This window comes from Mirounga angustirostris, unplaced genomic scaffold, assembly GCF_029215605.1.
Source record: "Mirounga angustirostris isolate CCGP_5_RB_7025 unplaced genomic scaffold, mMirAng1.0.hap1 SCAF_14, whole genome shotgun sequence".
Classification (NCBI taxonomy): Eukaryota; Metazoa; Chordata; class Mammalia; order Carnivora; family Phocidae; genus Mirounga; species Mirounga angustirostris.
Window position 1 is genome coordinate 67700133 of NW_026991722.1, and position 26206 is coordinate 67726338.

The 26206-nt window shown below is 65.4% G+C and overlaps 1 protein-coding gene across 1 annotated transcript; it reads right to left on the bottom strand.

Moving 5' to 3' along the window:
* Nucleotides 1–1652: 1652 nt before the first annotated feature.
* MMP17 (matrix metallopeptidase 17) lies at nt 1653–21510 on the bottom strand. Its single transcript, XM_045886487.3, has 10 exons — nt 21243–21510; nt 11999–12131; nt 11181–11310; nt 10413–10696; nt 9558–9734; nt 8121–8220; nt 6501–6583; nt 6234–6386; nt 2593–2850; nt 1653–1978 (listed from the first exon to the last, which is right to left on the bottom strand). The coding sequence occupies exons 1-10, from the start codon at nt 21384–21386 to the stop codon at nt 1653–1655; spliced, it is 1788 nt and encodes a 595-aa protein (XP_045742443.3). The 5' UTR covers nt 21387–21510.
* Between the last annotated feature and the right edge of the window lie 4696 nt (nt 21511–26206).

The following is a 26206-nucleotide window of genomic DNA, read 5'->3' on the forward strand; positions in this document are numbered from 1 at the left end:
GTCGGGTGGGGGGGAGCTTGGGGCTGCAGCACCCATGCTCTCCTCTGAGAGCCAGGGGTGGAGAAGGGGTGGTGGGGACTGGATGACCCTTGTTTTGCAGGGGGGACCCCATGGGCTGGGCCTGCCTCCCGGGTCCCCCGGCCCTGACAGTCACACATGCTGCTCCTTCCCTGGCCTGCCTCTTCCATCTGATTGCATGACCAACTCCTCCCTCAGGTTTGGCCATCCTGCTCGGGGCAGCTCTCTGGAGCCCCAGGAGAGAGCGCGGCACATACAGAGGTTGGGGTTGACGCACTCGGCCGGCCCCGCCCACCGTGCTCTGGTCGCGGGGGCAGGGCCGAGAATCTGCATTCTCCGGGGGTTGGGGGGATGCCGGGGCTCTTGGGGACCCTTGCTCTAACATGGCCCGGCAGGCCCTCTGTGCACCGCCTTCAGGCCTGTGAGCACCTCTGCAATCAGGGGTCACCACCCCTCTCTGGGGACGGGGCGGGCCTGCCACGGGGGCAGAGGGGGGCGTGGGCTTGGGTGAGGAAGGCGCAGCAGCCGGGGGTAGGCCACCCACCCCGGCTTCCGCACAGGCCGCGTCTCCTGACTGGGGGTGCGGCTCCCACTGTGTCTCCGGGTGGGAGGGCGGTCCCTCGACCGGCCTCCCAGCCGCCTCCCTGCGCTTCCTGTTGGGTGGCTGCCTGGTTTTGGCAGCTGGGGTCCCAGGTGCCTCACCGAGAAGGGGCACTGGTGCGTTCCGCACGTACACTCCGGGCAGGGAGTGTGCACGCAGGGAGGGGCGCCATCAGCGAGCACTGGGCAAACGTGCTAGGGCCTCATCCCCTGCCTGGGAAACGGGTGGAAGGACGGGGGCACGGGCAGGGTCAGCCGGTGCCAGACAGGAAGGGGTCGGGGGACCCCGGGGGGGCACCAGCCTCTTCCTGGAAGCCCCCGCCCCTCCCAAGCGCAGGAGGGTCTGGGGCCAGGTCTGCACGGCCCCTCCAGGCCCCCGAGGACATTCACCCGTGGCCCCCGCCTGCCCGCAGGGCGTCAGGGAGCCGAGGCTGAGCCAGCAGGAAGCAGGGAGAGGTCGTGTTTGTCTGAAATGCGTCAGGAGGGGGACTCATCTGCGGGTTAGCGGCTGCCCTGTGACAGGCAACCGCAGGCCCCCGGGGGTGGGCGGACAAGAGCCCCCCGGGGGTGGGCGGAAGCACCAGGGGCAGCAGTCTGGGCGCGAGACGGGGATGGTGGTGCCGCCGGCCGGGGGGCTGTCCCGGGGGCTGGCGAGGCTGGGGGCAGAGGGGCCACCCCGCGCCCTCCCAGCCCTGCCTCCCGGGCTCATCGCTAGAGTTCTGGCGATAGCTGTGCGCAGGCCGGAAGGACGGCTCCGGTCCCCAGCCCCCCAGCCCGGCTGGACAGTCGGCCCCCGGGCGGTGGGGGCAGGAAAGGACGGGCGGGTGGCTGAGCGGCAGCGCCCCCTGCTGGCCTCCTCACAGCCCGCGGGGCGCCAGCAGGCGGCAGTGCGTCCTTCTCCGCCCGGCGGGGGCCCCGAGGCCACGTGTGGCGTGGCAGGAGCTCTTGGTCCGGGCACCGGAGGGGTGGGGGCGCCCGCCCTGGCCCTGTGAGGCCCAGCTGTGACCCCCCTGCCCTCTCGCGGGCGGCGGCCGTCAGAGCGCCAGGGCCCGGGCCGCTGTCCACAGGGCGCTGGGGGTCAGCAAGACTGAGGCCACCAGCAGCGGGCCCGAGGCCCCCGGGGGAGGGGAGGCGGGGGAGGTGCAGGAGCAGACCTCGAAGGCGTCCTCCGCGCGGCTCTGGCCATGCTGCCCTGGCCGGGCATGGGCCCCGGCCTCTCTGCCCGAACCCTCCGGGTCTGCCTGCGGGTCTCTGCAGACCAGCCAGTCCCGCGCCGTGGACTGTGGGTACCCGGGCGCGGCCTCCAGCTCGCTGTCCAGCACCTTCCAGTACTCCTTGCCGCGGAAGAAGTAAGCAGCACCTGGGGGAGAGGAGAGCGTGAGGTGCAGCACTGCGGCAGGCAGGGGTGAGGCCAGACGGCAGGGGGACGAGGGGGCAGAGCGTGGGCCAGGGCAAGTGGGACAGCAGCCTCTGCACGGTCAGTCTGTCTCAGCCCCGGCGGCCGACTGTGGGCACCCAGGGCCTCCCAGGCCCGGGAAAGCTTGGGGGAGCCGCCAGGAGGCAGGGGGATGGATGAGAGGCCCTCTCGGTTTCTCTCTCACGGTGTGCTTATTGAGGGCCTACTATGTGCCGGGCCGCTCTAGGTGTTGGGGACGTAGCTTTGAAAACAGAAAGGAACCGAAACATCTGGCCCCGTCAGCTGTCCTGTGGAGAGGGAGTTGTGCTCTCCCCTTGGCCAGGCGGGGCTGCACCATGTGGGCCTGAAGCAGGCGTCTGGGCAGCGTCCGTGGGATGCAGGGCAGGTGCAAAGGCCCTGGGGCACGTGAGGCAGCAGGAGGCTGCACAGAGTGGCGCCCCCGGCGGGCTGGTGGCAGCGAGGGGCACAGGTGCATGCGTCAGCTCCTGGGTCCTCCCAACGAGCCTGCCACGACCCCCATCCCACAGGCGGGGAGATGGAGGCTGCGTGGGGCTCACCGTCGGACCAGCGCATGGCGTCGTCGAGCATGCTGGGGATGCCCCTCCACGGGGGGCTCCGGGCGGGGTGGCCAGGGTCCATGCGCCGTGTGTGCTCATCAAAGCGCCAGTATAGCTGGTCCTTAAAGAAATAAGTCTTGTCATTGTGGGCCCAGGAGAAGGCAGCGTCGACGCCGCCCGGCGGGAGGCCGAAGTCCGAGACGGGCCGCGGGTATCCTTCCTCTACGTTATTGTCCTTAAATACCCAGTATCTGTCTCCTGGGGGTGAGAGAGAGCGCTGTGGGCCAGAGTTCAGCCCACCCCGTGGGGCGGAGGCTCTGGCCCCTCCTCCCCGCGCCATCACCCCCACCACGCCCCGGGGCCTGGCGCGTATTTACTGAGCACCCACTCTGTACCCGGCCCGGGGGTCGGCCCACCTGCCGGCGGCCTGAGAGCCCGGGTTCTGACGGACAGGGAACGGAGTGCCCGGCCCCCGGCAGGCCGCGGTGCTCTGTCCGGCCTCACCCACTGCTGCGACCGGGCGGGCGGCAGCGTCTTCACGGGCAGAGACAGGCCCTGACGTGTGGGTGCACCTCTCTCAGGGTTTATACAGAAGGAACACGTTTAGAAATCATCAAGAACTTCAAATCCATATGTAAAATTGAAAAAAAAGGTTTAAGATATTTTGGGCGCTATCTCCTTGACTGTGCTCTGGAAACATCACTCCGTTGTTCTGCCAGTTAAGTTCTCCCTCTGGCATGGTGATGAGCAGCCCGGTCATATACGGGGAGCAGGAGGGCGGAGGGGAGGACGGAGGAGGGGAAGTAAGAGGAGGAAAACATTTAAGTCTTTTGCCAAAGAATTGGAATAGGCATTTCTCCAAGGGAGATACTGAAATGGCCAATAGGCAACACGAATAGATGCTCAAGGTCACTAATCAGGGAAACGCAAATCAAAACCCCCATGAGATACCATCTCACAGCCATTAGAATGGCCTCGATCAAAAAACCTGAAAAGCCCGAGTGTTGGGGAGGATGCGGAGAAGCGGTGCCCTGCTGGAGGGAACGTAACACGGGGTGGCCACGGGGGAAACGGTGTGGACGGTTCTCAGAGGCTCCAATAATCCCACTTCCGGGGAGATACACAGAACAGTCGAAGGCAGGGTCTCAAGGGGGTACCTGCATACCGTGTTCACAGCAGCATCATCCACCGTAGCCAAGGGGGCAGCGCCCCGGGCGTCCACTGGTGGGCGGTGGATACGCACCAGGTGGGCCATCCACACAACAGACTACTCAGCCTTAAAAAGGACGGACGCCGGGACACCTGCCACAGCACGGATGAGCGCTGAGGACACGATGCTGGGGGAAGTGGACCATCACAGAAGGACAAGCACGGCAAGGGTCCACGTCTACAAGGCGCCCCGCCCAATCCAGACGGGAAGTGGATGGTGGGCGCGGGGGGCTGGGGGGCCGGTGTTTCAGGGAAGACGGAAGCCTTCTGGAGGCAGACGGTGGCGGTGGCTGCACACCGTGGGAAGGTGCTTCGCGCCCCCGAACCGCGCACGTAGACGTGGCTAAGGTGGCCAGTTTTTACGTGTTTTTTCTTTTTTACCACAATTAAAAGTAAACATAATTTTTAAAATCCTTAGCCAGAGACAGCAGACGACCGGAATGCCTGAGTTGGGGGGGGCGCACGAAGCAGACCCACGCCCCCGCAGAGCGGCCCCCCTCCAGCAGAGGGGAGGAGGGCAGGAGAGCGGAGCCTCTTCCACGCACGACGGGAGGGGGTGCTGGCCCGGGCGGGTACGATGGCCCACGTGCGCACAGCGGACTCCTCACGGGTTCAGGGGAGCACAGGCATAGAGCCAACCGTCCACGTTGCAAATACGGCAAAATGTGAACAAGGAGCGAAGCTGGATGACGGGCACGCGGGCATTCACGTACTGTTTCTGCAACGTTCCCGGAAGTCAGAAGTGACTTTTCAGAATAAAGGTTTGAGGAACGAGGAGGCTCTTTATGCAGAGACGTGCAACCGCCTCCGAGCCTCTCGAGCGCCCAGAGACGAGGGGACGGCCAGGGTGCGCAGTAGGCTGCTGTGTGCGCGGAGGAAGGCGAGGGCAGGTGCACACAGCGGCTCACTCGCGCACGCACCCCCTTTGAAAGGCAGTGCTCCGTCCGGCGAGGCGAACATCCCTCCCTGGGTGAACATCTGAACATCAAGTACAAACGGCATTACAGTCGTAAGAAAGTATCTGCTAGAACGTGCGCCATTCTTCTAGCTTTGCTTTTTTTGGGCTGAGATAACAGGTACCACCTACAGGGAGCCCCCCTGTGCCCGGCTCCTGACTCGCCCCAGGGTGGGGACAGGACCCACTGGAGCCAGTGGTGATTGACTGGTCACCCCGGCAGCCCACAGCTGACAGGTGTCCAACCCCAACCAGGCGCTGGCAGGGGACGGGGAGGAGCACGAGAAACGTGCACAATATTCGTTATCTCCTCAAAGAAATAGGGTCCCCCCTGTTTTGGCTCAAAGAGCTGCTGTGGCGGGTTGAACAACGCTCCCCCAAATTCACACCCACTTGGACCTCAGCATCAGACTCACGTAGAAATGGGGTCTTTGCAGGGGAAATTAGTTAAGAGTGAAGTCGTGCTGGAGTCGAGTGGGCCCGACATCCGCTGACTGCTGTCCTCGTCAGAGAGGACACATGCACAGCGAGACACAGAGGGCCGGAGCCCGGCGGGTACGCAGGCAGGGCCGGGGCTAGGGGCCTCCGCTGTTCCTCTCCCCACGTGATGGACGTGGACACGGCAAGGGCTGCCAGGCTTTCCCCGGAGCGGGGGGCACGAGGCGGGGTGGCTGACCTGCACTCAACACAGGCCCCAGGCGGCCACACCGTCTGAGAGCCCGATGCCGGTGCCATGGGGGTCTCCTGACATTCAGATGTTGAGAAATAACCCCAATCGAGAAGACCGTGCCCTGCGGGTCCCACCCCCATGCCTGTGGTTCCAGGCGTCCCTGGGTGGAGCCCGCACGAGGCTGGACTGGAAAGCCTGGGTCAGGGCAGGAGGGTGGCTCCACTCTGGGGAAGTGGGATGGCGCCCACAGACCTGCGGGGCTCGTGCCGCGGCCCGGCGTCCGGCCGTGGCCCGGCCCAGGGAACGGGGTGTGGAGGGTGGGCCGGTCATCCGTCATCCCCCAGACGACGGAGATGCGGGAGACGTGGGAGCCGGCCGGGGCTCCCACTGCGCTCCCTCCCGGGGTGTGCAGCTCCCGAGCCCCCACCCCAGCCTCACGCCCTCCTCGGGGCTCTGGGCGCTCGGCAGGACGGCTCGTGCCCTGTGCCTTCCCGCTGGCCGCTCCCTCTGCCCGGAGCGCTGCCCCTCGGCTGCTCCGTCACCGAGGCCCTCGCCTCGCGCAGCGGCCAGTGCCGGCCCTCGAGGGGACGAGGGCCGGGGTCTCCGCCCGTGCTGCCCACCGGGTGCCTGTCACGGCGGCCACGGCGTGAGGACACAGGAGGTGCTCAGTAAACACACACCGGCCGCGGGCGCAGCGAGCGGGCTGGCCCCGCCCGGGCTCGGAGCAAACCGCGGGCCCGGGGGCACGGCCGAGGCCCCGGCGGCCCTGCAGGCAGCGCGGGGGGCTGCGCCGGGGGGCCCGCCCACCTTTGAAGAAGACGATCTTGTGGTCGCCGGCGCGCTCGTACACGGCGTCCACGCTGTCCAGGTGCGGCGGCAGGCCCCGCCAGAACCGGTGTGTCTGCGCGGGCTGCAGCGACACCAGGTGCCTGTCCCTCGTCAGCCGCCAGAAGTACCTGCCTGGGGGGCCAGAGAGGGCGTGCGGCCGTGGGGTGCCGGTCTGGCCGGCCGCCGGAGCGGGCCACCCTTCCCGCCGATGGCCGCTCGCTGGCCGCGGGACCGGGACCGGGTTACCTTTGAAGAAAAAGGCCTCGCCGCGGATCTGGGCCACGGCGTCGAAGTCGGTTCTGCAACGGTGAGGCTCGTCCTTCCTGGGCCTGGGGGCAGAGAGACGGGGCTGGGGGGGCTGGGGGGGCAGAGAGACCGGGGGGTTGGGGGGCCGGGGGGGCAGAGAGACCGGGGGGCTGGGGGGGCTGGTGGGGGCAGAGAGACCGGGGGCTGGGGGGCCAGAGAGACGGGGGGCCGGGGGGGCAGAGAGACCGGGGGGTTGGGGGGCCGGGGGGGCAGAGAGACTGGGGGGCTGGGGGGGCTGGTGGGGGCAGAGAGACCGGGGGCTGGGGGGCCAGAGAGACGGGGGGCTGGGGGGCCGGGGGGGCAGAGAGACCGGGGGGTTGGGGGGCCGGGGGGGCAGAGAGACTGGGGGGCTGGGGGGGCTGGTGGGGGCAGAGAGACAGGGGGCTGGGGGGGCAGAGAGACGGGGGGCTGGGGGGCCGGGGGGGCAGAGAGACTGGGGGGCTGGGGGGCTGGTGGGGGCAGAGAGACAGGGGGCTGGGGGGGCAGAGAGACGGGGGGCTGGGGGGCCGGGGGACAGAGAGACGGGGGGCTGGGGGGGGCCGGGGGGGGCAGAGAGACTGGGGGGCTGGGGGGGCTGGTGGGGGCAGAGAGACAGGGGCTGGGGGGGCAGAGAGACGGGGGCTGGGGGGCCGGGGGGGCAGAGAGACCGGGGGGCTGGGGGGCTGGGGGGGCAGAGAGACGGGGGGCTGGGGGGCCAGAGAGACTGGGGGGCTGGGGGGCCGGGGGCAGAGAGACAGGGGGCTGGTGGGACAGAGAGACGGGGGGCTGGGGGGCCGGGGGGGCAGAGAGACCGGGGGGCTGGGGGTGCCGGGGGGGCAGAGAGACCGGGGGGCTGGGGGGGCTGGTGGGGGCAGAGAGACAGGGGGCTGGGGGGGCAGAGAAACCGGGGGGCTGGGTGGGGCCGGGGGGGCAGAGAGATGGGGGGCTGGGGGGGCCGGGGGGCCGAGAGACGGGGGGCTGGGTGGGCCTGGGGGGCAGAGAGACGGGGGCTGGGGGGGCCAGGGGGGCCGGGGGAGGGGAGGGCCGGGGTGGGCTGGGCGAGAGAGAAGGGGCGTGGGCAGGGGAGGGGGGGTGCCGCGGCTGGGGCACAGACCCGGGCGGGCTGGACCCCCTTTCCTGAGCCACTGTGAGGAGCTGGGCTTCACAAAACCCGGAAGGAGACCCCACATCGTTGCCCGCGGGCTCGCAGATGCACGACAACGGTGTGCGTCAGGAGAGAAAAGGGCATTAACAGGAGTCCCTTGTGTGTCAACTATACTTCAATTAATAAACAAAAATCCAGAGCCCGCGTCCCTTTTCCGCAGTCCAGAGTGGCCGAGACAGAGCGAGGCGTGAGCAGAGCGTCAGGGAGCATCGTGGGGCACATGTCTGGGACAAGGGGTGAGGGGCCACCACCCCTGCAGCCCGGGCCGGGGTGAGCAAGTGCCCCTCCGCGTCTGGGGGGCTTCAGGAAAGGGACGTGGCCCCACAGCTGTGCTTCTCTCAGAAGAGCCGGGAGGCTCTGAGCCTCTGTTGGGGGTGGCACCGGCCATGGTGTGCAGACCAGGGGCCCACGCTTACGGGGTGCTGGACCGATTGTCGGGGGGCTCTGGCAGGCGCGGAGGCTCCTCGGGCTCCGGGGTGTGTGGCTGTGCCGTGGGGGACACGGACTCCCGCACGCCTGCGGAGACAGGAGGCTGCACTGAACAAGTAGGCCCGCCTCCCTGCAGACCCCACCCCCTCCAGGGGACCCCCCAGTACGGAACTGCGGCCACTGGGTGGCAGGTCCCCACACGGGCACAGCTGCTAGAGCATCACTGTGGGAGGAGGAGACACGGGGGTCCCCACGACCCCTCCTTGACCTCCAGGGCTTAAACGAAGTTGCCCCCCAGACCGCCGTGGGTGCAGACCCCAAAGAACAAAACACAGGGCTTCCAACCAAAACTCGTCTGTGAATGTGCCCAGCAGCCAAAACATGGAGACGCCCCAGGTGTCCACCAACACGAGTGGACAGGTAAGATCGCTGGCCACGGTGGGTGGGCCGTGGGTGGCCTCGGGAACAGGGCGCTCAGTGAGAGAAGCCGGACACAAAAGGCCACTCGGGTGCAATTCTGTTGGCGTGAGCAGCCCACACCGTGGAGACGAACAGAAAAGAGGTAAGTGGCTGCTCGGTGGGGGGGGAGGGGGTGGTGAGGAATGTTCTGGAACTAGGTGAAGTGGCAGATGGGCAACACTGTGAACGGGGTAAATGCCACTGACCTGGATGCTCCGAGTGGTTAATCTGGTACATTTTACTCTAGCAGGAAAAGCCCAGAGGCATCAGAGGTCGGTGGGCGAGGGGAGCGGGAGCAAGGGAGGGGCTGCCATGCTTAGGAAGGGGAGGCAGGGTCTGGCCGCCGTGCGGAGCAGACTGGGGTTGGGGCAGGAGACCGGAGCCACACGTGGGGCTGGGACCACTGCCTCTGGCCCAGGCCCATGCCCGATGCGGGATGGGGCCTCCTTCTGCGCTGGTTCCTGATGTGTCCCCAGCAGAGCAGGTCCCTGAGCAGGGCTCTGGGTCCAGTCCTGGCTCTGTTGGCCACCACGGGCCATCCTGCCTCAGTTCTCTCACCTCTAAGTGGGGGCGGCCGGCCCTCGGTCATAAGTGTAAAGACCAGGTGCCGCCAGGCACACACGTGGTTTGCACAGGGCCAGGGGCACCAGCCATGCCCGCGGTCACCGCCTGAAGCTCTGTGGGCGCCGGCCTGGGATCTTGCCCGGGGCTCGGAGGCTCTGGGGCGAGCTCTTACAAGGGCTGCAGGCCCCACATCCAGGGACCCTGGCGACAGACCCCGTTTACTCATCCCACACGCATGAGGGAGCAGCTAAGGCGTGCCACGCAGGGTCTTCATGCTGAGCTCACGAAGACGAACAAGACAGAAAAACCCTCCTCCCGGGGGGTTCTGTGCCCTGGGGGTCCCCTGCCTTTCTGTCCCCATCCCTGGGGAGCCTGTGGCTGACTCTGAGGGGAGGACTCACCGTACAGCTGCCAGATCCGCACCCTGTCCTCATAGGGGAGCCTGTAATGCAGAGGGTCGCCGACCGGGCCCTGGTAGTAGGGCTGCATGATGGAGCTCGTGGCCGCCACGTGGCTCAGCCCGATGGCGTGGCCAAACTCGTGGACAGCCACCGCAAACAGGTCCATATCGTGGGCATCTGGGAACCACAGCGAGCAGTGGATCAGGGGAGGGACTTCCGGACCGGCCACAGGATGGAGCAAGCTCGTGCACAGGGGCGGGGGCACCCGTGGGGAGGGGGTGTGATGTGAGGGGTACCGACCCAGTTCCTGCCGAGGCCCTCCTGGGGTCTACAAGGGCTTCTCGGGCCAGAGTCCCACCATGGCAAAGGGCCCAGAGGCTCTGCGGGGTCGCTGCTGGTTCCTCAGGCTGGGACGGGCTCCACTCCCGGGGCTGGAGCATGGACTGAACCCACAGTGGCCCCCATCTGTGCCCTGCGCCCCTCGGCCCCCCTGCAGCCTGGGGGCCTGTGCCTTCCCAGACCAGTGGGGCTCAGCGAGCAAGGGGGCGAAGGTGTGAAGGCCTGCAGAGGCCTTGCAAGCTTCCGCTGCCTCTTGGAAGCTGGGACCAGGGTGAGGACGAACCCGGCTCAGCATGTTGAGGGGAGACACCTTGAGCCGTGTGAGCCCGCATCCCAGGCCCGTGAGCCCAAGATCCACGGGGCAGGCGCCCCTGCCGGAGACGGCGGGGTGAGGCTGGGCTCCACGGGCGGGACAGATGCACAGAGCTCGGGGCCACGGGGGCTCTTCACCCCGCAGGCCTGAACCGGCCCCTAGAAGCCAGGGGGTCCCTGGGACTCAGCCTCAGCCCGACGCACCTGACGAGCGGAAGGCCCAGGACTCGTCGTCATCGAAGTGGGCGTCCCCCGCGGTGTGGTGATCGCCGGGGAAGAAGGCATGGGCCACCGTGCCGCCGGGGCCGTCGAAGGGGTAGGCGTCGTCGTGGTCAGCCGTGGAGAAGTCGATCTGGATGTCCGCAGTGCTGCCCGCCACCTCGTGGAAGTTGAGGGGCGTGATGTCGCTCCAGACTTTGAGGGCATAGTGCATGAGCGCACGCACCGTGTCGCGGCCCAGGGGCGAGTCCCGCGGGAATGTGCGGACCCTAGGTGGTGGGGTCAGAGCCCGGGGTCTACCCACCAGGCGCAGGCCCTGCCCCCACCCCAGCCCCCACCCGGGGGGCTCCCGGGCACATCCCTCCCCAGGGTTGCCCATCCAGGCCTTCTTGGGAAACGGGATTTTGCGGATGTAGTTAGGATTTGAGATGAGGCCTCCCGGATGGGGTGAGGTGTCCTCAGAGGACACAGCAGGGGACACGGGGACGGGGAGAGGGCCACGCGAGGGCGGCAGACGCGGGGACTGTGGTAGTGGGTCGGAGGTGGCCAGCAGCACCCGGAGCAGGGAGGTGGGGGACGGACTCCCCCCACCCGCCTGCCCCACGGAGCCTCAGAAGGAGCCAGCCCTGCGAGCCCTGGACCTCGGGAACTGAGGACACAGTCCCGGTCCCGCGAAGCTCGGCTCGGGGGCGCTTGTTTGGGCAGCCCCCAGGCACTGAGACCCAGAGAGGCAGGCAGGTGCAGCCCACCCACCTCCAGGACAAGCTCCTCCTGTTCCACGTGGTGGGAGCTGGAGCCTGGCGTCTCCTTTGTGCCGGGGCCGCAGCTGGGAGGTCAGGGAGGGAACACCGAGGGGTCTTCATCAGCGCCAGGGTGGCCTCGTCTGCAGGGGTGGCCGGGGGTTAGGTCCCCTGGGGCTGGCAGCAGTCTCAGGCCCTATTCCCCAGTCCCTGCCCCAGGGCTCCAGCGTGCCAGGCCTCACGGCTCCGCAGCCAGGCAGGGGTCATGCGAAGCGTTTACTGACTTCGGCAGCACACACGCCTGACCAGCTCTGCTGGGACACGGATGTGTACCCCTCTTCCGGGGCCTGGGCACAGATGCGCTCCATCAGCCCACGGGAGGGTCTCTCCAAGCCTGGGATTTGTTGCCAATATGTAAAACCCGGGGTGCTCCCACAAACACCCCAGATTTCTGGCTTCCCGGGGAAAGCTGCAAGTTTGGGCCGCACAGATCTGCCACTTCCGGGGACAAGAATCAACTGGGACCATGGGTGGGCAGATCCCACCCCGACAGCGGGCCCCCTTGGCCCCCATGGCGCAAGTGCGTGAGACCCTGCTGGGCGGGGTGCAGATGGGTCTGGGCGCAGCTGGTGCATAGTCCCCCCACAACATGCCCGCATCTGGGGGTGGTGAGCGTGCTGACGGGATCCCATGTCCCCAGGGAGAGTGGGCCCAGCCCTAAGCCCACCCCCCACGGGCAGGCTGGAGAGGGCGAAGGGCCCCAAAGGGTGGCGGGCGGGGTGGGATGCAGTTAGGGGAAACCCCATCTCCTGCCACCGCTGGAGGACTGACCCAGGATGCCGGTGGCCTCCAGCCCTCCGAACCGTTGCATGGCCACAATGGCCTTCGTCAACTCCTCCCGTATCTGCAGCTGCCCTGTTGTGGGGTCTGCAGGGAGCAGGTAGCCGAACTTGCTCAGCCACTCCTGAGAGCAGAGAGCAGAGTGAGGCGAGGAGGAGGCGGGCTCAGCCCCACAAGAAGAGCTGCCTGCCCTTGAGGTGAGGGGCAGGCCTCTTCTGCCCTGATCACCACCGGCCCCAGCCCCCATTAGCCCACAGGGCACCTCGGGCCCCCTCTTTATAGACAGATTCTGGAGCACCGTCTTAATAAACTTGATGCCCCTCAGAAGGGGTGAGCTTAAGCAGCGCCCTTCTCCTGCGCCAGGACACGCCCAGGGCACACTTGAGAAGGTGAAGATATAAAAAGGTTATTACACGTGGCAAGTGCCAAATTCAGGCCCGGAGCCACCTTGGGAAGCAGCAACCTAGGACCCAAGGTCTGAAACCCACACTGAGAGGGCAGGAGTCTCAGACTCCGGTTTTAGGAATCCGCTCACGAGCTGCCGGGACTCTGAAGCCAGGCTGCCTGGGGGCAAATCCCACTGGGCCACCTCCTTGCCGGGCACCTGGGACAAGTCCCTCAAGCCCTCTGGGTGGTCTCCTTGCCTGTGGGTGTGAGGACATCGTGAGTTACAACACGGAAACGCTCAGTGCCTGACGCAGACGCTCGGTATACAAAGTGTACGTGGTGTTGTCAGGGGACAGGTCTGCCGAAAATGCCCTGGCACTGGGGTCCCGAGCCAAACAGGAAGCCGGAATGGCAGGTGACCCTTCCCCATGGGCACAGAGCCCCCTTCCCAAGTCCCAGCATCTTTACCCCCGTGGGGGGCCCGAGGAGAGAGGGAGGCGCTGACGTCATTCTTTGGGGGGACTCTCAGCTTCAACTACCAAATGGTGTCACGCCCACGTCCTGGCCGGTGTGACACGAAAGCCTTGGGCCGTGTGGACAGCGGTGGGCTCTCCAGTGGGGGAGGCCCCGCAGGTGGGTGGGGGGCAAGGTTGCAGGAATTCCCTGAGACCCTCCCCTCCCAGGCCTGGCTCCAACATAGGCAGCAACCTGCAGGCCTATTTGTTTTCTGGTGGACACTGAAGAAACTCTCCGGAAGCTTCTGAGTTTGCGGCCCCTGCCAGTAGGACCCCTGCCCAGAGACTCTGCCCCCACAGGGGGCCCAGCAGGTGCTCAGTGGAAGAGAGTCCACCCTCCCGGAATTCTCAGGAGCTTCAACTGACCAGGAGGAGCCACCTCCATGATTTGCATACAATTTGCATACACCTGCAGAGAACCAGCTAGATTCCTCTCTTTCCAGGAAACATGGAGTCTTTCCTGGGGTTTCTCTGTTCCTTCAACCCCCACCCCTCAAACCCTTACTGGCCCAGAACCACCAGTCCTGACAGAAGACCCCCCGAGAGAGTGTGAGGACCTAGGACCCTCGGAGGCAGTGGAAGTAACTTGGTCCTCGATGGACAGCCATCGGGAGACCATTCCAAGTGGACACTCCTGATTGGAGGGGCCTGAGGAGTGACGCCCTGTGCTCGGATGAGGCGGGCATCGGCTGGGACAGGCCCACTTCCCCACCCCGGACTGTGCCCTCTTCAGAGTTAAGATCCTTGCTGTCCCTGGCACCCCTCTTCCTTAGCGAGGACCTCCCTTCACATCACTGGGGACACGTTAAAGTGTGTCTATCTCAGGCACCGAGGGGACCTGTCCCGGCGAGTACCCGGCTAGGCCCTGGAGATGCTCAAGCACAAAACACGTGCATTTGAGGCTACACACGTTTTGGGGAAAAGTTTTACAAAGTTTTGATGTTGCAGTTTGCTCTCTGAATGTCAACACACACACACACACACACACACACACACACTTCAAAGCCCTATTGCTCAGCAGCATGAGGCTGCCTCCTCCAGGATGCCCTCAGGAGTCTCCTGACAAACAGGATGCGAGGCGTGGGAGCCACCCCCCCCTCACCAGGGAAGGGTCCATCCAAGCGGGTGCATCCCCCCACCCAGGCTGCTTCAGAAGGACCCCCGCCCCTGGCAGTCTGGCCTGCAGGCTGAGGTAACAGCTGGGTCTCTGCACTGAGCAGCCCCGCGCTCCACCCCTCACAGGGCTCTGTGGGGTTCACGGAGGAGCCCTGGCCCCCCAAACCCCGGGGTCCCCAGGGAAGCCCGGCCTGGAGACCCTCGCGTTCTGGGCTTTGGAGAAGCCAAGGGCACTCCTGGCGGTTTTGCAATGTTTGCCACACTGCAGAGCAGGCTTTAGCCTCGGGTCTGAGTGGCGGCCGGGGTTAGCCTGCAGAAGGGAGGGGCAGCTGAGTGCAGGCACGGCCCTGGGACCCGCACTGCAGCCCCCAAGGTCAGTGGCCACTCCCACCTGCCCAGACCCTGCCTGAGATAGGGCTGAATCTGCGGGGTTGGCCAGGGGGTCCCCACCCGCAGGCAAGGGCTGGGGGTGCAGGGGTCTGTGTCCTCAATCACACTTCCCACCTACCCCCAATGTGGACTCCTCCCAATGACATTAGCATCACAAAGCAGTCCCCTCTCAAGCCCCCGCTTCTCCTCCCCAGGGCCCCTGCAGTCCTGGGGGTGCTTCTGGGTCCGTTCCTGGACAGCCCGGGGGGGGTGGGTGGGGGTGGGAGCACCCCACCAGCTGGCCAGGGGAAAACCCTAAGGGGGGTCTGACTACAGGACAAGCCCTGGCGGGTGTGGGGGCTCTCGGGTGGCCTCGGGGTGGCACTGGGCCCACAAGCCGTGGGGCCCCGCCCAGGCCTGTCTTCGGTGGAGGAACAAGTGCCTGGAACCCGAAGGCCCCATCCCCGCGGGGAAGGCACAGTGGCCGCCGGCAGAGGGAGGGGGCGGCTAAGAAGACAGCGCTCTCCCCACTTGCCAGCTCATCTCCATCTCGGAGGACACCGGCAAATTCCCAAATGGCCCGGCTTCCTCTTTTTCCCGGGCAGCACGACATTCTGAAGCTGCCGAGGACACCAGTGGGTGCGAGCGGCGGGGGCGCCAACCCGGGCCAGACGTGCCCCGCCTCGCACTCGGGGCGCCCGCCGCAGGAAGCCCGCCCCCGGGGGTCCCCGCCCCCCCCCCCCCCCCCCGGGCGCACACCCAGGCCGGCCCCTCCCTGCGCGCCCATCCCGCCCCCCCTGCGCCGTCGTCATGGCGACCGCGTCTCCAGGGCAACCAGGCTGCAGCGGCGGAGGTGAACCTTCCAGAAGGCCGCGGGGAGGGGAGGGGAGGGGAGGGGAGAAGCAGGGGCGGCCCAACCCCGCAGCCGCCGCCCCGCCGAGGAGGATGCCCCGCAGCCGAGGAGATGAGCTCTGCCTCCTTCCAGCGACCCCTGAGCTGGGCCATTACCGCAGAGGGGGAAGCGGAGGCCGGGACACGGGGCCCGGTGCCAGGCGCTGGCGGGACCCAGGGCAGCGCATCCGGCGGGCCTTTCCCGGCTCGCCCACGAGGCCTCAGGTCTTACCCCGTGTGCTCAACAGTTTGTTACACCGCCCACAGGTCTAACTCCCCTCCCTACTCTTCAGAGCCACAGGGAAGCGCGGCCCCGGCCCCACGGCAGCTCCAGGAGGTGGGGGGGCCCCAGCAGGTGGGCACCGGGAAACTGCAACCCCAGCCCAATGGAGGGATGGCACGGGGCTCACTGTTCTGTGCTTCTCCAAGCTGGCAAACAAGAAGTGCTTACTGTGTGCAGGGTCTCATGAAGTCCTCTATCTAGGCTGTCCCACCACGTGGCCGCTGCCGTCCCCACGGACAGGTGGCAAGTGGTGACCAGGAGACACACAATCGCCCGGAGCTGGCGGGGCCACCGTGTGCCTGGGACTGGCCCTGGCCTGGGTGTCTGCAGTTCTGCCAGGGACCGTGGCCATGGATGGCTGACCCGTGGGCCCTTCCCCTGCACGACCCACCTCCAGCTGGAACCCCAGCCTCGTGGGGGGCGGCATGGAGAACAGGTGTCTTTAGCATTAGCCCCGCTGCACAGATGAGGGAACCCAGGCTCAGAGGCTGCCGTGGGGCCGTGTGCAGACGGTCACCCCCCAGCCACGGCGATGTGGCTCGGGAGACGTGGAGCTGGCAGGCAGTGGCTTCAGAGCGGTCCTGAGGACCCGAACACTCACAGTGAGGAGAGCAGAGCCCGGCCGTACCCACGCGGTGCCGGCTCACTGCTCGCCCTGTGTGCCTTCACTCAGAGGGCAGGGTGACCACCACCTCCACTCACCGCCCAGGAGACTGAGGCCCCCAGACGTGTGACCGGAGTCAGTGGCGGGGCCGTGGTGTGGTGGCAGTCCCTGTCCAGCTTGCTCTGCCACGGGGGCCGCTGAAGACCCCGAAGGGAAATGAGCTGGGGTGTCCTCAGAGCAGGACCCCCGTGCTCGTCTTCCTCTGGGAGCTGACAGCGGGCGGCTGCCGGGGACCCCAAGCCCCAGTGTTGGCCCCAGTGTCTTCCCCGGGGAGGGGGGTAACGCTCCTAGATCCCCCCTGGACAGCCTGCTGTTCCCTGTCCATCCACCTGACACTCCCAGGCTGAGCGCTCGCTGTACCGGGCACCCTGGGGCAGCAGGGGCCTGGGAGAGCCTGCCCTGCACGCAGGGCTCCCGGTGCGGACAGCGTCCTGGGGAAGAACAGCAATGAGCAAGTGAACACAGCAAGTGACACCAGACCGTGACTGGGTCATGCATGACTGTCGTTACCAGAAGTGACCCAACAGCCAACAGTTACCGAGTACTCTTCCGTTCGCTAACCCACTTAATGCTCTCGGCACCCTCAGGGCAGAGCTACGTGAGGCCAGGGTGCACGGTCTGTGGTGTTCAATCCATGCTTGGCACACGGTAGACACCAAGTGAGCACCTGCTAAATTAATCCTATGAGGAGGGCACGATTATCCCCATTTTACAGATGGGGACACAGAGGCCTAGAGAGATTAGGACATGTACCCACAGTCACGTAGCCAGCATGGGGCAGGGCTGGGGAGCCTGGGGTGTCTGGCTTCAGAGCCTATTCCTGTAACCTCTGTGCTATGAGGAGACGTGAGTGACAGGGTGCAGGGACTAATTAAATGGTGGCCAGGGAAGATGTCCTTGGGGGGGGGGTGACAGTAGGTTGAGACCGGAAAGATGAGGAGCTGGTCAGGTGACAAGCCCTACGAAAGTTCATGGAGGTGGGCATGGCAGATGCAAAGGCCCTGGGGCGGGAAGCAGCCTGGCAAGTTCTATAGAGAAAGGAGTTCCACGGAGTACAGGAGGAAGGCATTCAGAAGCCAGCCGCCTGTAAGGAGTGGGACCCGAGTCTGTGAGAGTGGGGAAGCTGGGCTTCTGCCCTGTCCCTCCCGAGAGATGGACAATGCTCGGGAGACCCGACAGGCTCTCAGCTTATGTGGGGCAGATGCATCACCCTCCGTGAGCCAAGCACAGACCCTACACCCAGAGCATCTCACTAGAAACAGATCACCACCGACAGGCAAAAAGCACACACCCTTGGAAGGCACTGCGTCAGCTCCCCTGCCAAACCCCAAATCCTGTACAGCCTTCTCTCCATTCCTCCCTCCCCCTGGGAACACGCAGGCAGCTTACTCCCTGCCAGACACTTCAGAGGCCTCACCTGAACGTCCCAGCAGCCCTGTTTTACAAACGGGAGCCTGGGGCCCGCAGGCTGGGTCTGGACCCCCATCTGTGTCAAGGGCCCCCGTGAGAGCAAGCGCATCCTAAGCCCCCAGGCCAGCCGGGCCACACTCCCAGGGCTCAGACCACAGGCATCCAGCACAGCCCTGCCCACACCACACTGGCTCGCAGGACAAAAGCCCCACAGAGACTTCTTTCAGACCGGCCTGCAGCCCCAAAGGCAGTGGGTGCTCCGGCACAAGGACTGAGCGCTGACAGCATGCCTCAAGGTGGGGGCCTCAGGAGGGTTGGGGGGGTGTCTTAGGTCCTTCACATTTAAATTCAACCTCCCACAGAGGTGCAGGGAGGCGACCCCAGCAGCCTTCCCTCTCCAAGGCTCAGGACAAAAGCACGCACGCCCAGGTTCACCATTCCCGCTCTCTCTGTCCTAGCAGAGGGCATGCAGTCTGGCCCTGGCCTGGGTGTCTGCAGCTTCGAGGTGCAAGGGACAGTCCTGACCCCAAGCCAGGTCTGTGACCTCAGGCCCGAGGGCACGCAGGGCCCACAGGCTCCCCTGTGTGCTGGCACCGAGGAGCAGGGACCCAGAGGCCACTGGCTGAGGGTGACTGTCACCCTTGCTGCGACCTGCCCCTGGCCCAGGAGGGGGACGCGGGGCTCACGCTTGCTCCGAGTGAGGTCCTGGCTCGCACCCACCCTTGCCACCATCCGGCCTCGTCCTGCCCATCCCCGCGGGGCCTCCTGGGTCTTTGGAGGGCCTTGCTCATTCCCGGCCATCCTCAGCCACACACCAGTCACCTCTCTGGGTGTCAAAGATCACACGATCCGCCAAGATGCCGCGTGGTTCGGGGCCACGAGCACTTTGTTGCTGGAAGCAGAAACCCGAGCAGAAACTCGAGGGGCCGAGCTGGCAGGTCTGCTAACACGCACCGCATCCCATTCACGCCCGCCACCAGGCCCCCCTGCTCCCGGGCCTGGGTCCCAGGTGCTCCTGGCCCTGCTGCTGGCTTAGCAAAATATTAGCAACAGCCCGCTCGTCCGTGCCCAGGGCTGGCTGGAGGATGTGACGTCCGTGCAAAGAAGCGAGCTGGGGCGGGCACCAAGCACCAGGCAGACCCAGACGCTCCAGTATGGACCGCTCTCCAGGACAGGACTTCCAAGGGAAAACAGCAGGGCACCGCACAGCAGGCAGCAGGCCTCGTCCCCAGAGATAAGGGGCCCAGGTCCCCATGTCCTTTGGAGTGCCCAGACGACCTCCAGAGGGATTCTCAGGAAGCGAGGGGAGGGCAGGGAAGATGGGATTTCTCCCGCAGGCCCTTCCCTATGGCCTGAATAGCTCGCTACGGTTATTACCTACCCAGAAATAAAATGATGAAAAGCTCAGGGCCGAGAGGCCGACAGCCCCAGGAGGGCACAGCGCACTCTCTTGTCCTGCTCCACGCGGCCTGAAAGCCCACCGGCAGTTGGGCACAGCAGGACTCAATCCAGCGCTTTGTCCTCTCACTAAAGCTGGGGGTGGGCTGGGCCGGGCCAGCCTCTCTGGGGACCAGCCAGAGCTCCAGACCCGCTGGGCTCAACTCTGGCAGAAGCTGGGTCACACTGACAAAGGGGCCCTTCTCCTCCCTGGCAGCCCCAGATCTGAATATGCAGAGTCAGTGGGCCCCAGAGGCGGGTGGCAGTCTACAGACGGGGTGGGAAGGAACCCCCTCCTCCCCATAAATCCTGTCTCCAAGACTTCCTGCACCTCTGGGTCTGGGGCTCTGAGGTGTCATTCCCCAGAAGGCCACCAGAGACCGCCCTCCGCCCACAAACGTGGGCAGGAGTCAGGAAGGCTTGGCCACACCAGGAGGGACCTCCTGGCCTTCCCTGGGTGGGGGCCTCTAGGGTCAGGGGCAGAACCCTTCGCTACTCCCCCACGGGGCCAGATGCCAGGGCCCTGCTGTCTCTGGGGCTCCAGGCTGAGGAGCCACATCCCCCCCACCCCCCAGTGCATCCCACAGAGTTGGGCCCATGACTGCCCGCCACGCGCCAGGAGGCTCTGGGGAGCCGGGGAGGGAGAAGAGGCAGTGCCCTGGCCCTCGCTGGGAGGAGTGTGCCCAGCCTGCTGTCTCTGGGCAGGCAGAGAAAAACTTGAGAACTGGGCCAGGTCTGACAAACGAACTGGGCCGGGACTAGCATCCCCTGACTGCACCTTAGGATCCTCCTTAGCCTCGGGAGCTGGGCCTCTCTGAGCGGGAGAGTGGACCCCGAGACCCGCTGCCCCCCAGATCATGTGCCCCAGGAGCGGGTCCAGGAAGCCCCCAGCTCCAAAGGAGCCCCGAGGGGGTGAACTGAGGCACCCCAATTTCAGGGGCAGTTCGGCTGGGAGGAAGCCCAGTGTGGGGCCCCTCAGGCGTCGGGATGCCGTCAGCGGGGACGTGGCTGCGCCCTCCCAGATGGCTTCGAGGGCTGGGCCAGCTGGGCGGGGGTGGTCCCAGCCTGCTTCTCAGCCAGAACCTGTGGCCGAGTCCTGCCAAGTCTGTGGAGCTGCGGATGCCGCCCAACTGCCCCCATCCGAGTACCTCCGTCTGCCTGAACTCCGCCTGCAGCCTCCAAGTGCCAACGGCGCTGGGGAGGGGTCCGGCCAGCACCGCTGCCGGCCGGGGGCCGTGTGCGGGGGTGGGGAGGCCGCGGCCCCCGGCCCGCATCCCCGCGTCTCGGGGAGAGAGGGCAGCGGCAGGGGCGGAAGCCCCAGAAGATCGTTCCAATCCAAAGGCCCCTCGCGCCCTCGCCTGGCCTCTCGAACCTGGGGGTGGCGACCCATAAAGTCTGATCCCAACCCTCCAGGTCCAGGGGAGTCTGAATGGGGGAGGGGCGCGGGACGAGGCCACTGCCGCCGCTCCCGGGACGGCTCCCAAAACAGGGGGACAGCTGGTGTTACGGGAGGGGGCGCTGGGGACGGCGGTGGGGCTGCATCAGAGCCTGGGAATGGAAGGGGGCCCCCGTCCAGCTCAGGCAGCGCCAAGCGGGAGGCAGAGCAAGGCTGGCCGCCCTGGCGGCGGAAGGGGCCAGGGAATAGGGCCAAGATTCACGCCCAGCGGGGGGCAGGGGGCCGGCTCTCTTGCTCCCCAACACCCTACACGGAGCAAACTCGAGAGCCACCGGCTTTCCGGGCGCCCACACTCCGCAGCCCCAACCTTTCCTGGGTGGTGGGGCGCGCCCCTCCCCCCCCGCCCCTCCCACTGGGAACGCACGCGGGGCGCACTGCCCCCGGCGGCTGCAACGGCTGTCCCACTCGCCCGGGGTCCCCCTTCGGGGCCGCTCCAAGCCGCGGACAAGGGCTCCGTCCAGGCAGCCCCAACCTCCGCTGCCCCCTGCGGCTGCCGCGCGCGGGGAGCGCGGAGCGCAAGGAGCCGGGAAGGCACGCGGCGCCTCTCCCAGGCCCGGGTGCGCGCACGTCAGCCGCTCAGCCTGCGCCCCGGCCTCAGCTTTCCGCCTAGGAAATGGGTCCAAGGCTGCCCGAGCTCCCGCAGGCGCCGGGCGGTGGGACGGCGTCCTCTCCGCCCGCGGGACCCCGTATGCCGGCCGCGCACTCACCACTCCCAGGCTGAGGTCCTCCGCGCGGGGTGCGGGCGCGCCCCAGCTCCCGCGGGCCGCCAGCGCGAGCAGCAGCAACGGCAGCTGCGGGAGCCGGGGCCAGGGGGCCGGCGGTCCGGGAGCGGGGGCGCCGCTGCGCCCCATCCCGCTCGCGGGGCCGTCGGCGCGGCACTGCAGGTCTCCGCGTTCCCGCGCCCCGCTCCGCCCGGCTTCCCGCGCCCCTGCGTCGGGCTCCCCACGCCGCTGCGCCCCGCTCCGCCGCTCTGCGCCCCCGCGCCCCCACGCCCGTGCGCCCCGCGCTGCTGCGCGCCGCTCCCCGGCCCGCCCGAGCCCCGCGCGCCGCCTCCTGTCGGTGGGGCGGGGAATGCTAATGTATGCTAATGACCGCCGGCAGCGCTCGCTCCGCCCACCGTCTTAAAGGCCCCGCGTCCCGCGCGGGTGCTCGTACCCCACCCGTGCCCCACGCCTCGCGCGTGCACCGGGGCCTGGGGCTGCGGCTGTCGGAAGGCCGGCGGTTTCCGAGCGTCCCGAGACGGTCTCGAGACGGCGGGCGGTGCGCGGACGGGGCGCCCCCCGGGGGTTGACCCGGCCCCCCGCCCGCCCGCGCGCTCCGCGGACCCGGCCCCAGAGCCCGGATTCGCGGCCACGGTTGGGCACCCCCAGCGGCAGTTGCAGCGCGCCCGGTGGACGCCTGGCGGAGCCCCTGATCCGCGAAAGAAAGGGGTGGCTGCGGAGAGGGGTGAGCGTGGGGGCGGGCGGGGCGCAGTGGGCGCGCGCGTCTCCTGGGGTCTGGGCTGGGGGGCAGGATGTGAATGCTGACGTCTGTCGGAGGTCCGTGTGCGCGGGGCACATGTCCAGCCTGCCCCTTTATCAGTCTCGGCTTCTCACAGCATCTCGTGAGATGGGAACGATTATTCCCATTTTTCCAACAAGGAAACTGAGGTCCAGAGAAATTAAGTAACTTGCGGGGTGAGGGGGCTGCGAGGTTCAGATACAAACGCCCCCACACCTGAGTGAGATTTCTCATCCTGCTGGTCTACAACTGCTTCCCAGCCATCGCCCCTTCACCTCTGGTCCTGGCTGGTGCTGTGGCCCCGGTCTCCAGACAGGGAAACTGAGGCCCAGGCACTTCCGCTGGATCCACGTTACCCAGCCTGGGGGGAGTGGCGAGGGCTGGCTTCCAGGCAGAGCCCCCCCCCTTCACCATCCTTCCCTGATACTCTTAGAGCCTCGGCGGCCCCTTTGGAGCAAGGAGATTCCGCACCTGCTGCACAATAGCTCTGTATCGACCAACTGAGATTCCGAGTAGCGAGGCACCGGGCACACAGTGACCCTTCACAGGCACATCCCCAAATTTTGCTCATGTGCATCGGGACAACCTGGTTGCCAGTGAAGGAAACCAGCTCAAACTGGTCCTAGTCAAGGAAAGGAAATTTAGGGGCTTGTGAGGCTGGGACACCGCAGAGTGCACTGATGTCAGGCGAGGCTGGGTCGGGTTGTACAAGGACTGGATCGGAATTCAGTTCCTCCCTCCATTTATGCGTTGGCTTCATCCTTGGGCAAGATTTCTCCAAATGGCAGCCAAGATGGTGCACGGCAGCTTCAGCCAACATCCTTGTCTTGTAGCAAGCAGAGCCACACACAGACCCGCAAACCACAGACCCAGGGCCGTCTTTCTTTCTTTCTTTTTTTTTTTTTTTTAAGATTTTATTTATTTATTTGAGACAGAGAGCATGAGAGAGAGAGAGCACATGAGAGGGGGAGGGTCAGAGGGAGAAGCAGACCCCCCGCCGAGCAGGGAGCCCGACGCGGGACTCGATCCCGGGACTCCAGGATCATGACCTGAGCCGAAGGCAGTCGCTTAACCAACTGAGCCACCCAGGTGCCCCAGGGCCGTCTTTCATCGGATGATGTGGATTATGTGTTTGTCCCTGAGCCAACCATGTCGCCAAGGGATGGAAATGAGCTGACCTGCCTGCGTAGACCATGGGAAGGAGGGGGTTTTCTAAAGGAAACTGGAGGTGCTGAAGTCAGAGTAAGGGAGGTGGATGGCAGGCAGGGCCGGATCAAGGAGCTCAGAAGAGAGGCCAGAGCAGTCCACCCCTGTGTCAGAGTTCTTCCTGCATTTGAGGGTTTGGAGCAGGATTCTGTGGGGGGACTCATTCCAGATGGTGGTGAAGAGAGAGGTAGCTGTGACAGTGGCCTCAGGTGCACAAACATAAGCGTGGACCTCAGGTGGGTCCAGACAGTGGCTGGAGACCACGGCGAGCACCTAGGATGCTGGGCTAGGACATACTTGGGGGGGCGGCATGTCCCTTCATGCCGGGGGCCACTACACACCAGCTGCTGCTTTCTCTTTGAGCCTGCCACTGAATTCTGGTGTTTGAACGTGGACAGAATCCAAGCACCGATGAGAGGCCACTCTTCACCATCAGATGGGCGATGTTGGAAAAGTGATACATCATCATGTGCCCAGGGTGTGGGAAGTGGGGGCTTTGGTGCCACGGGGTGGCGGTGGGGTGCCAGCTGGTACAGACTTACTGGAAGGCCATCAGGGAACAGCTATTAAAATTTTAAAAGTACATTTTCTATGGCTAGCGTTCTTGGTGTCTGCCCTAGAAAAACACTCCCATCTTTGCACAAGAAGGTGAAGGCAGGATGCACTAGTTTACCGTCAGAAGCTGCCTACATGTGCATGCAGGGCTGACCCACTAAAGCAGGGCCACGTGTCTGGTCAGTTGTGCAGGCTGTGGCCCAGGACATGGGTGAGGGCGCTGCCCTCGGAGTTGTGATTCCTGGGGTGGGGGTGCGTCCCACTAGAGAGACAGCTGTCTCTTCTGAGACCCAGGAGGTGCCCTGGACAGACACACCCAGAAGACAGAACACTACCTGGAAGTTAGAAAGAAAGGACTAGATCTGGGGGCACCAGGGGGACCACTCATACACCTTGTTGAGTGAAAAAAACAAATTGTGGGAAAAGAAATCAGAAAACCCCCACAAAACAACAAACATGTCTAACTATATCATTCTTCTGAGCCCTTGATCCAGCCTTGCCTGCATCCATCTCCCTTTCTCTGGCGTCAGCACCTCCAACTTCCTTTAGAAAGTTCCCCTTTGACCCTGTCAGCCCAGGGGTTTGGGATGCGGACCCCCACCATCTGGAGCATAGAAGCCAGGATGGGGCCCATCCCTCCTTACCATCTCCCGGCCACACAACCTGCTCAGGGCCGGCCCCACGGCCCACGTTCTGCAAGGAGGGACAATCCTGAGACGGTGGCTTGGGCTCGCTGAGCTGGATGGCCCGGGGCTGCAGCTTTCCTGGGCTCTGTGTGTGTGTGTAAATGCAGAGGGAAAGTTCTGGAGGGAACCCACTACAGCACGTGATGAGGACTCCAGGCGGGAGGGCAGGCAGCAGCCCCAGGCCTGAGCTCACGTCCTCCCTGGGCGCTCTGTCCAGCTGCCTGCCCCTGGCACTCTCCGTCCCAGGCCCTGCACAGCCCAGGCTCATGACTGGCGCAGGAGAGATGCTCCGGGCCCTTGCACGTGATCTGCACCCTCCGGGGAAACCAGCTCCGACACCTTCCCATCCCTAGGTCCCCCGGGGGGGGGGGGTGTTCTCTGTCCCTGGGATCCTCTGCTTGGGGTCTGCTCGAGGGACCGGGCGAGGACGGGTGAGGCTGGGTGAGGATGGTGGGCACTGGGCTCTGTATGGGGGGACAAAGCCTGCTTTACTAACACTCCTACTAGGAGCAGCTATGTCTGGTTCGCTTGTGTAATTGAAAATCAATAAAAATGAGAACAAGAGAAATGTTAACTATGTGTATTGGATGCAAAAGGTTGACTTACTCAAGTAGGGTCCCTTCTCCAAGACCAGGGTTTCGAGGGGAGGTGGCGCCCTTAGACCAGGCCCCATGCCTTCACTCTAGCAGGGTGGTGGGGCTCGGGCCTGAGCCCCTGCCCTTGTGGGGCTGCCGCCCTGGGTCGGGAGACACGAATCACGTAGGCAAAGTGTGGAACAGTGGCCCAGAAATGCCCCATCCCAGCCCCCGGAACCCGAGAGTGTGGTTCCTTATGTGGCAAAAGGGGCTTTGCAGCTGTGATCAAGGCCAAGATCTTGGGATGGGATTGTCCTGGATGGCCTGATGGGCCCAGTGTCATCACCAGAGTCCTTACAGGAGGGAGGGGAAGGCTCAGAGCCGGGGAGCAGGTCATGTGACAAGGGAAGCTGCGGCCAGAGTGGTGCAGCCAGGAGCCCGGGGGATGCAGGCACCTCTGGAAGCTGGAAGCCCTGAGCCCCGGGGGGGCCAGCCCTGCCCCACCTGCTTTCACCCCTGCAGAGCTGACTTCAGCTGCTGGCCTCCGGAGTGAGACTGAATGTGTTTCTGCCCGTGAGTGTGTGGTCACCGTCACGGCAGCCACAGTGACTCTTACTTGTCAGACACGTGGCAACAGTACGCGGATGGCTGCTGCGGCGGGGACAGCCAGTGCCAAGGCCCTGGGGCAGCCTAGGGGGAGGGGCCGTGGGTGGAATGAGAGGGGGAGGTGATTTTAAAACATGTCCTTAAGGGGCACCTGGGGGGCTCAGTCGGTTGAGGTTGGACTCTTGATTTGGCTCCCCCTCTGCACCCCCCAACCCCACCCCCTCTCTCACAAGCCTGCAACGACATCGTTCTCTCTCTCAAGTAAATAGATCTTTTTTTTTTTTAAGATTTCATTTATTTATTTGAGAGAGAAATAGAGAGCATGAGAGAGAGAGAGAGAGGGAACGAATGGGGGAAGGGGCAGAGGGGGAGGGAGAAGCCGGCTCCGCACAGGGCCAGACACAGGGCTCGATCCCAGGATCCCCAGGATCATGACCTGAGCCAAAGGCAGATGCCCAACCAACTGAGCCACCACCCAGGTGCCCCAATAAATAGGTCTTAAAAAAAAAAAAAAAAGGAAAACATGTCCTTAAATCATGACAC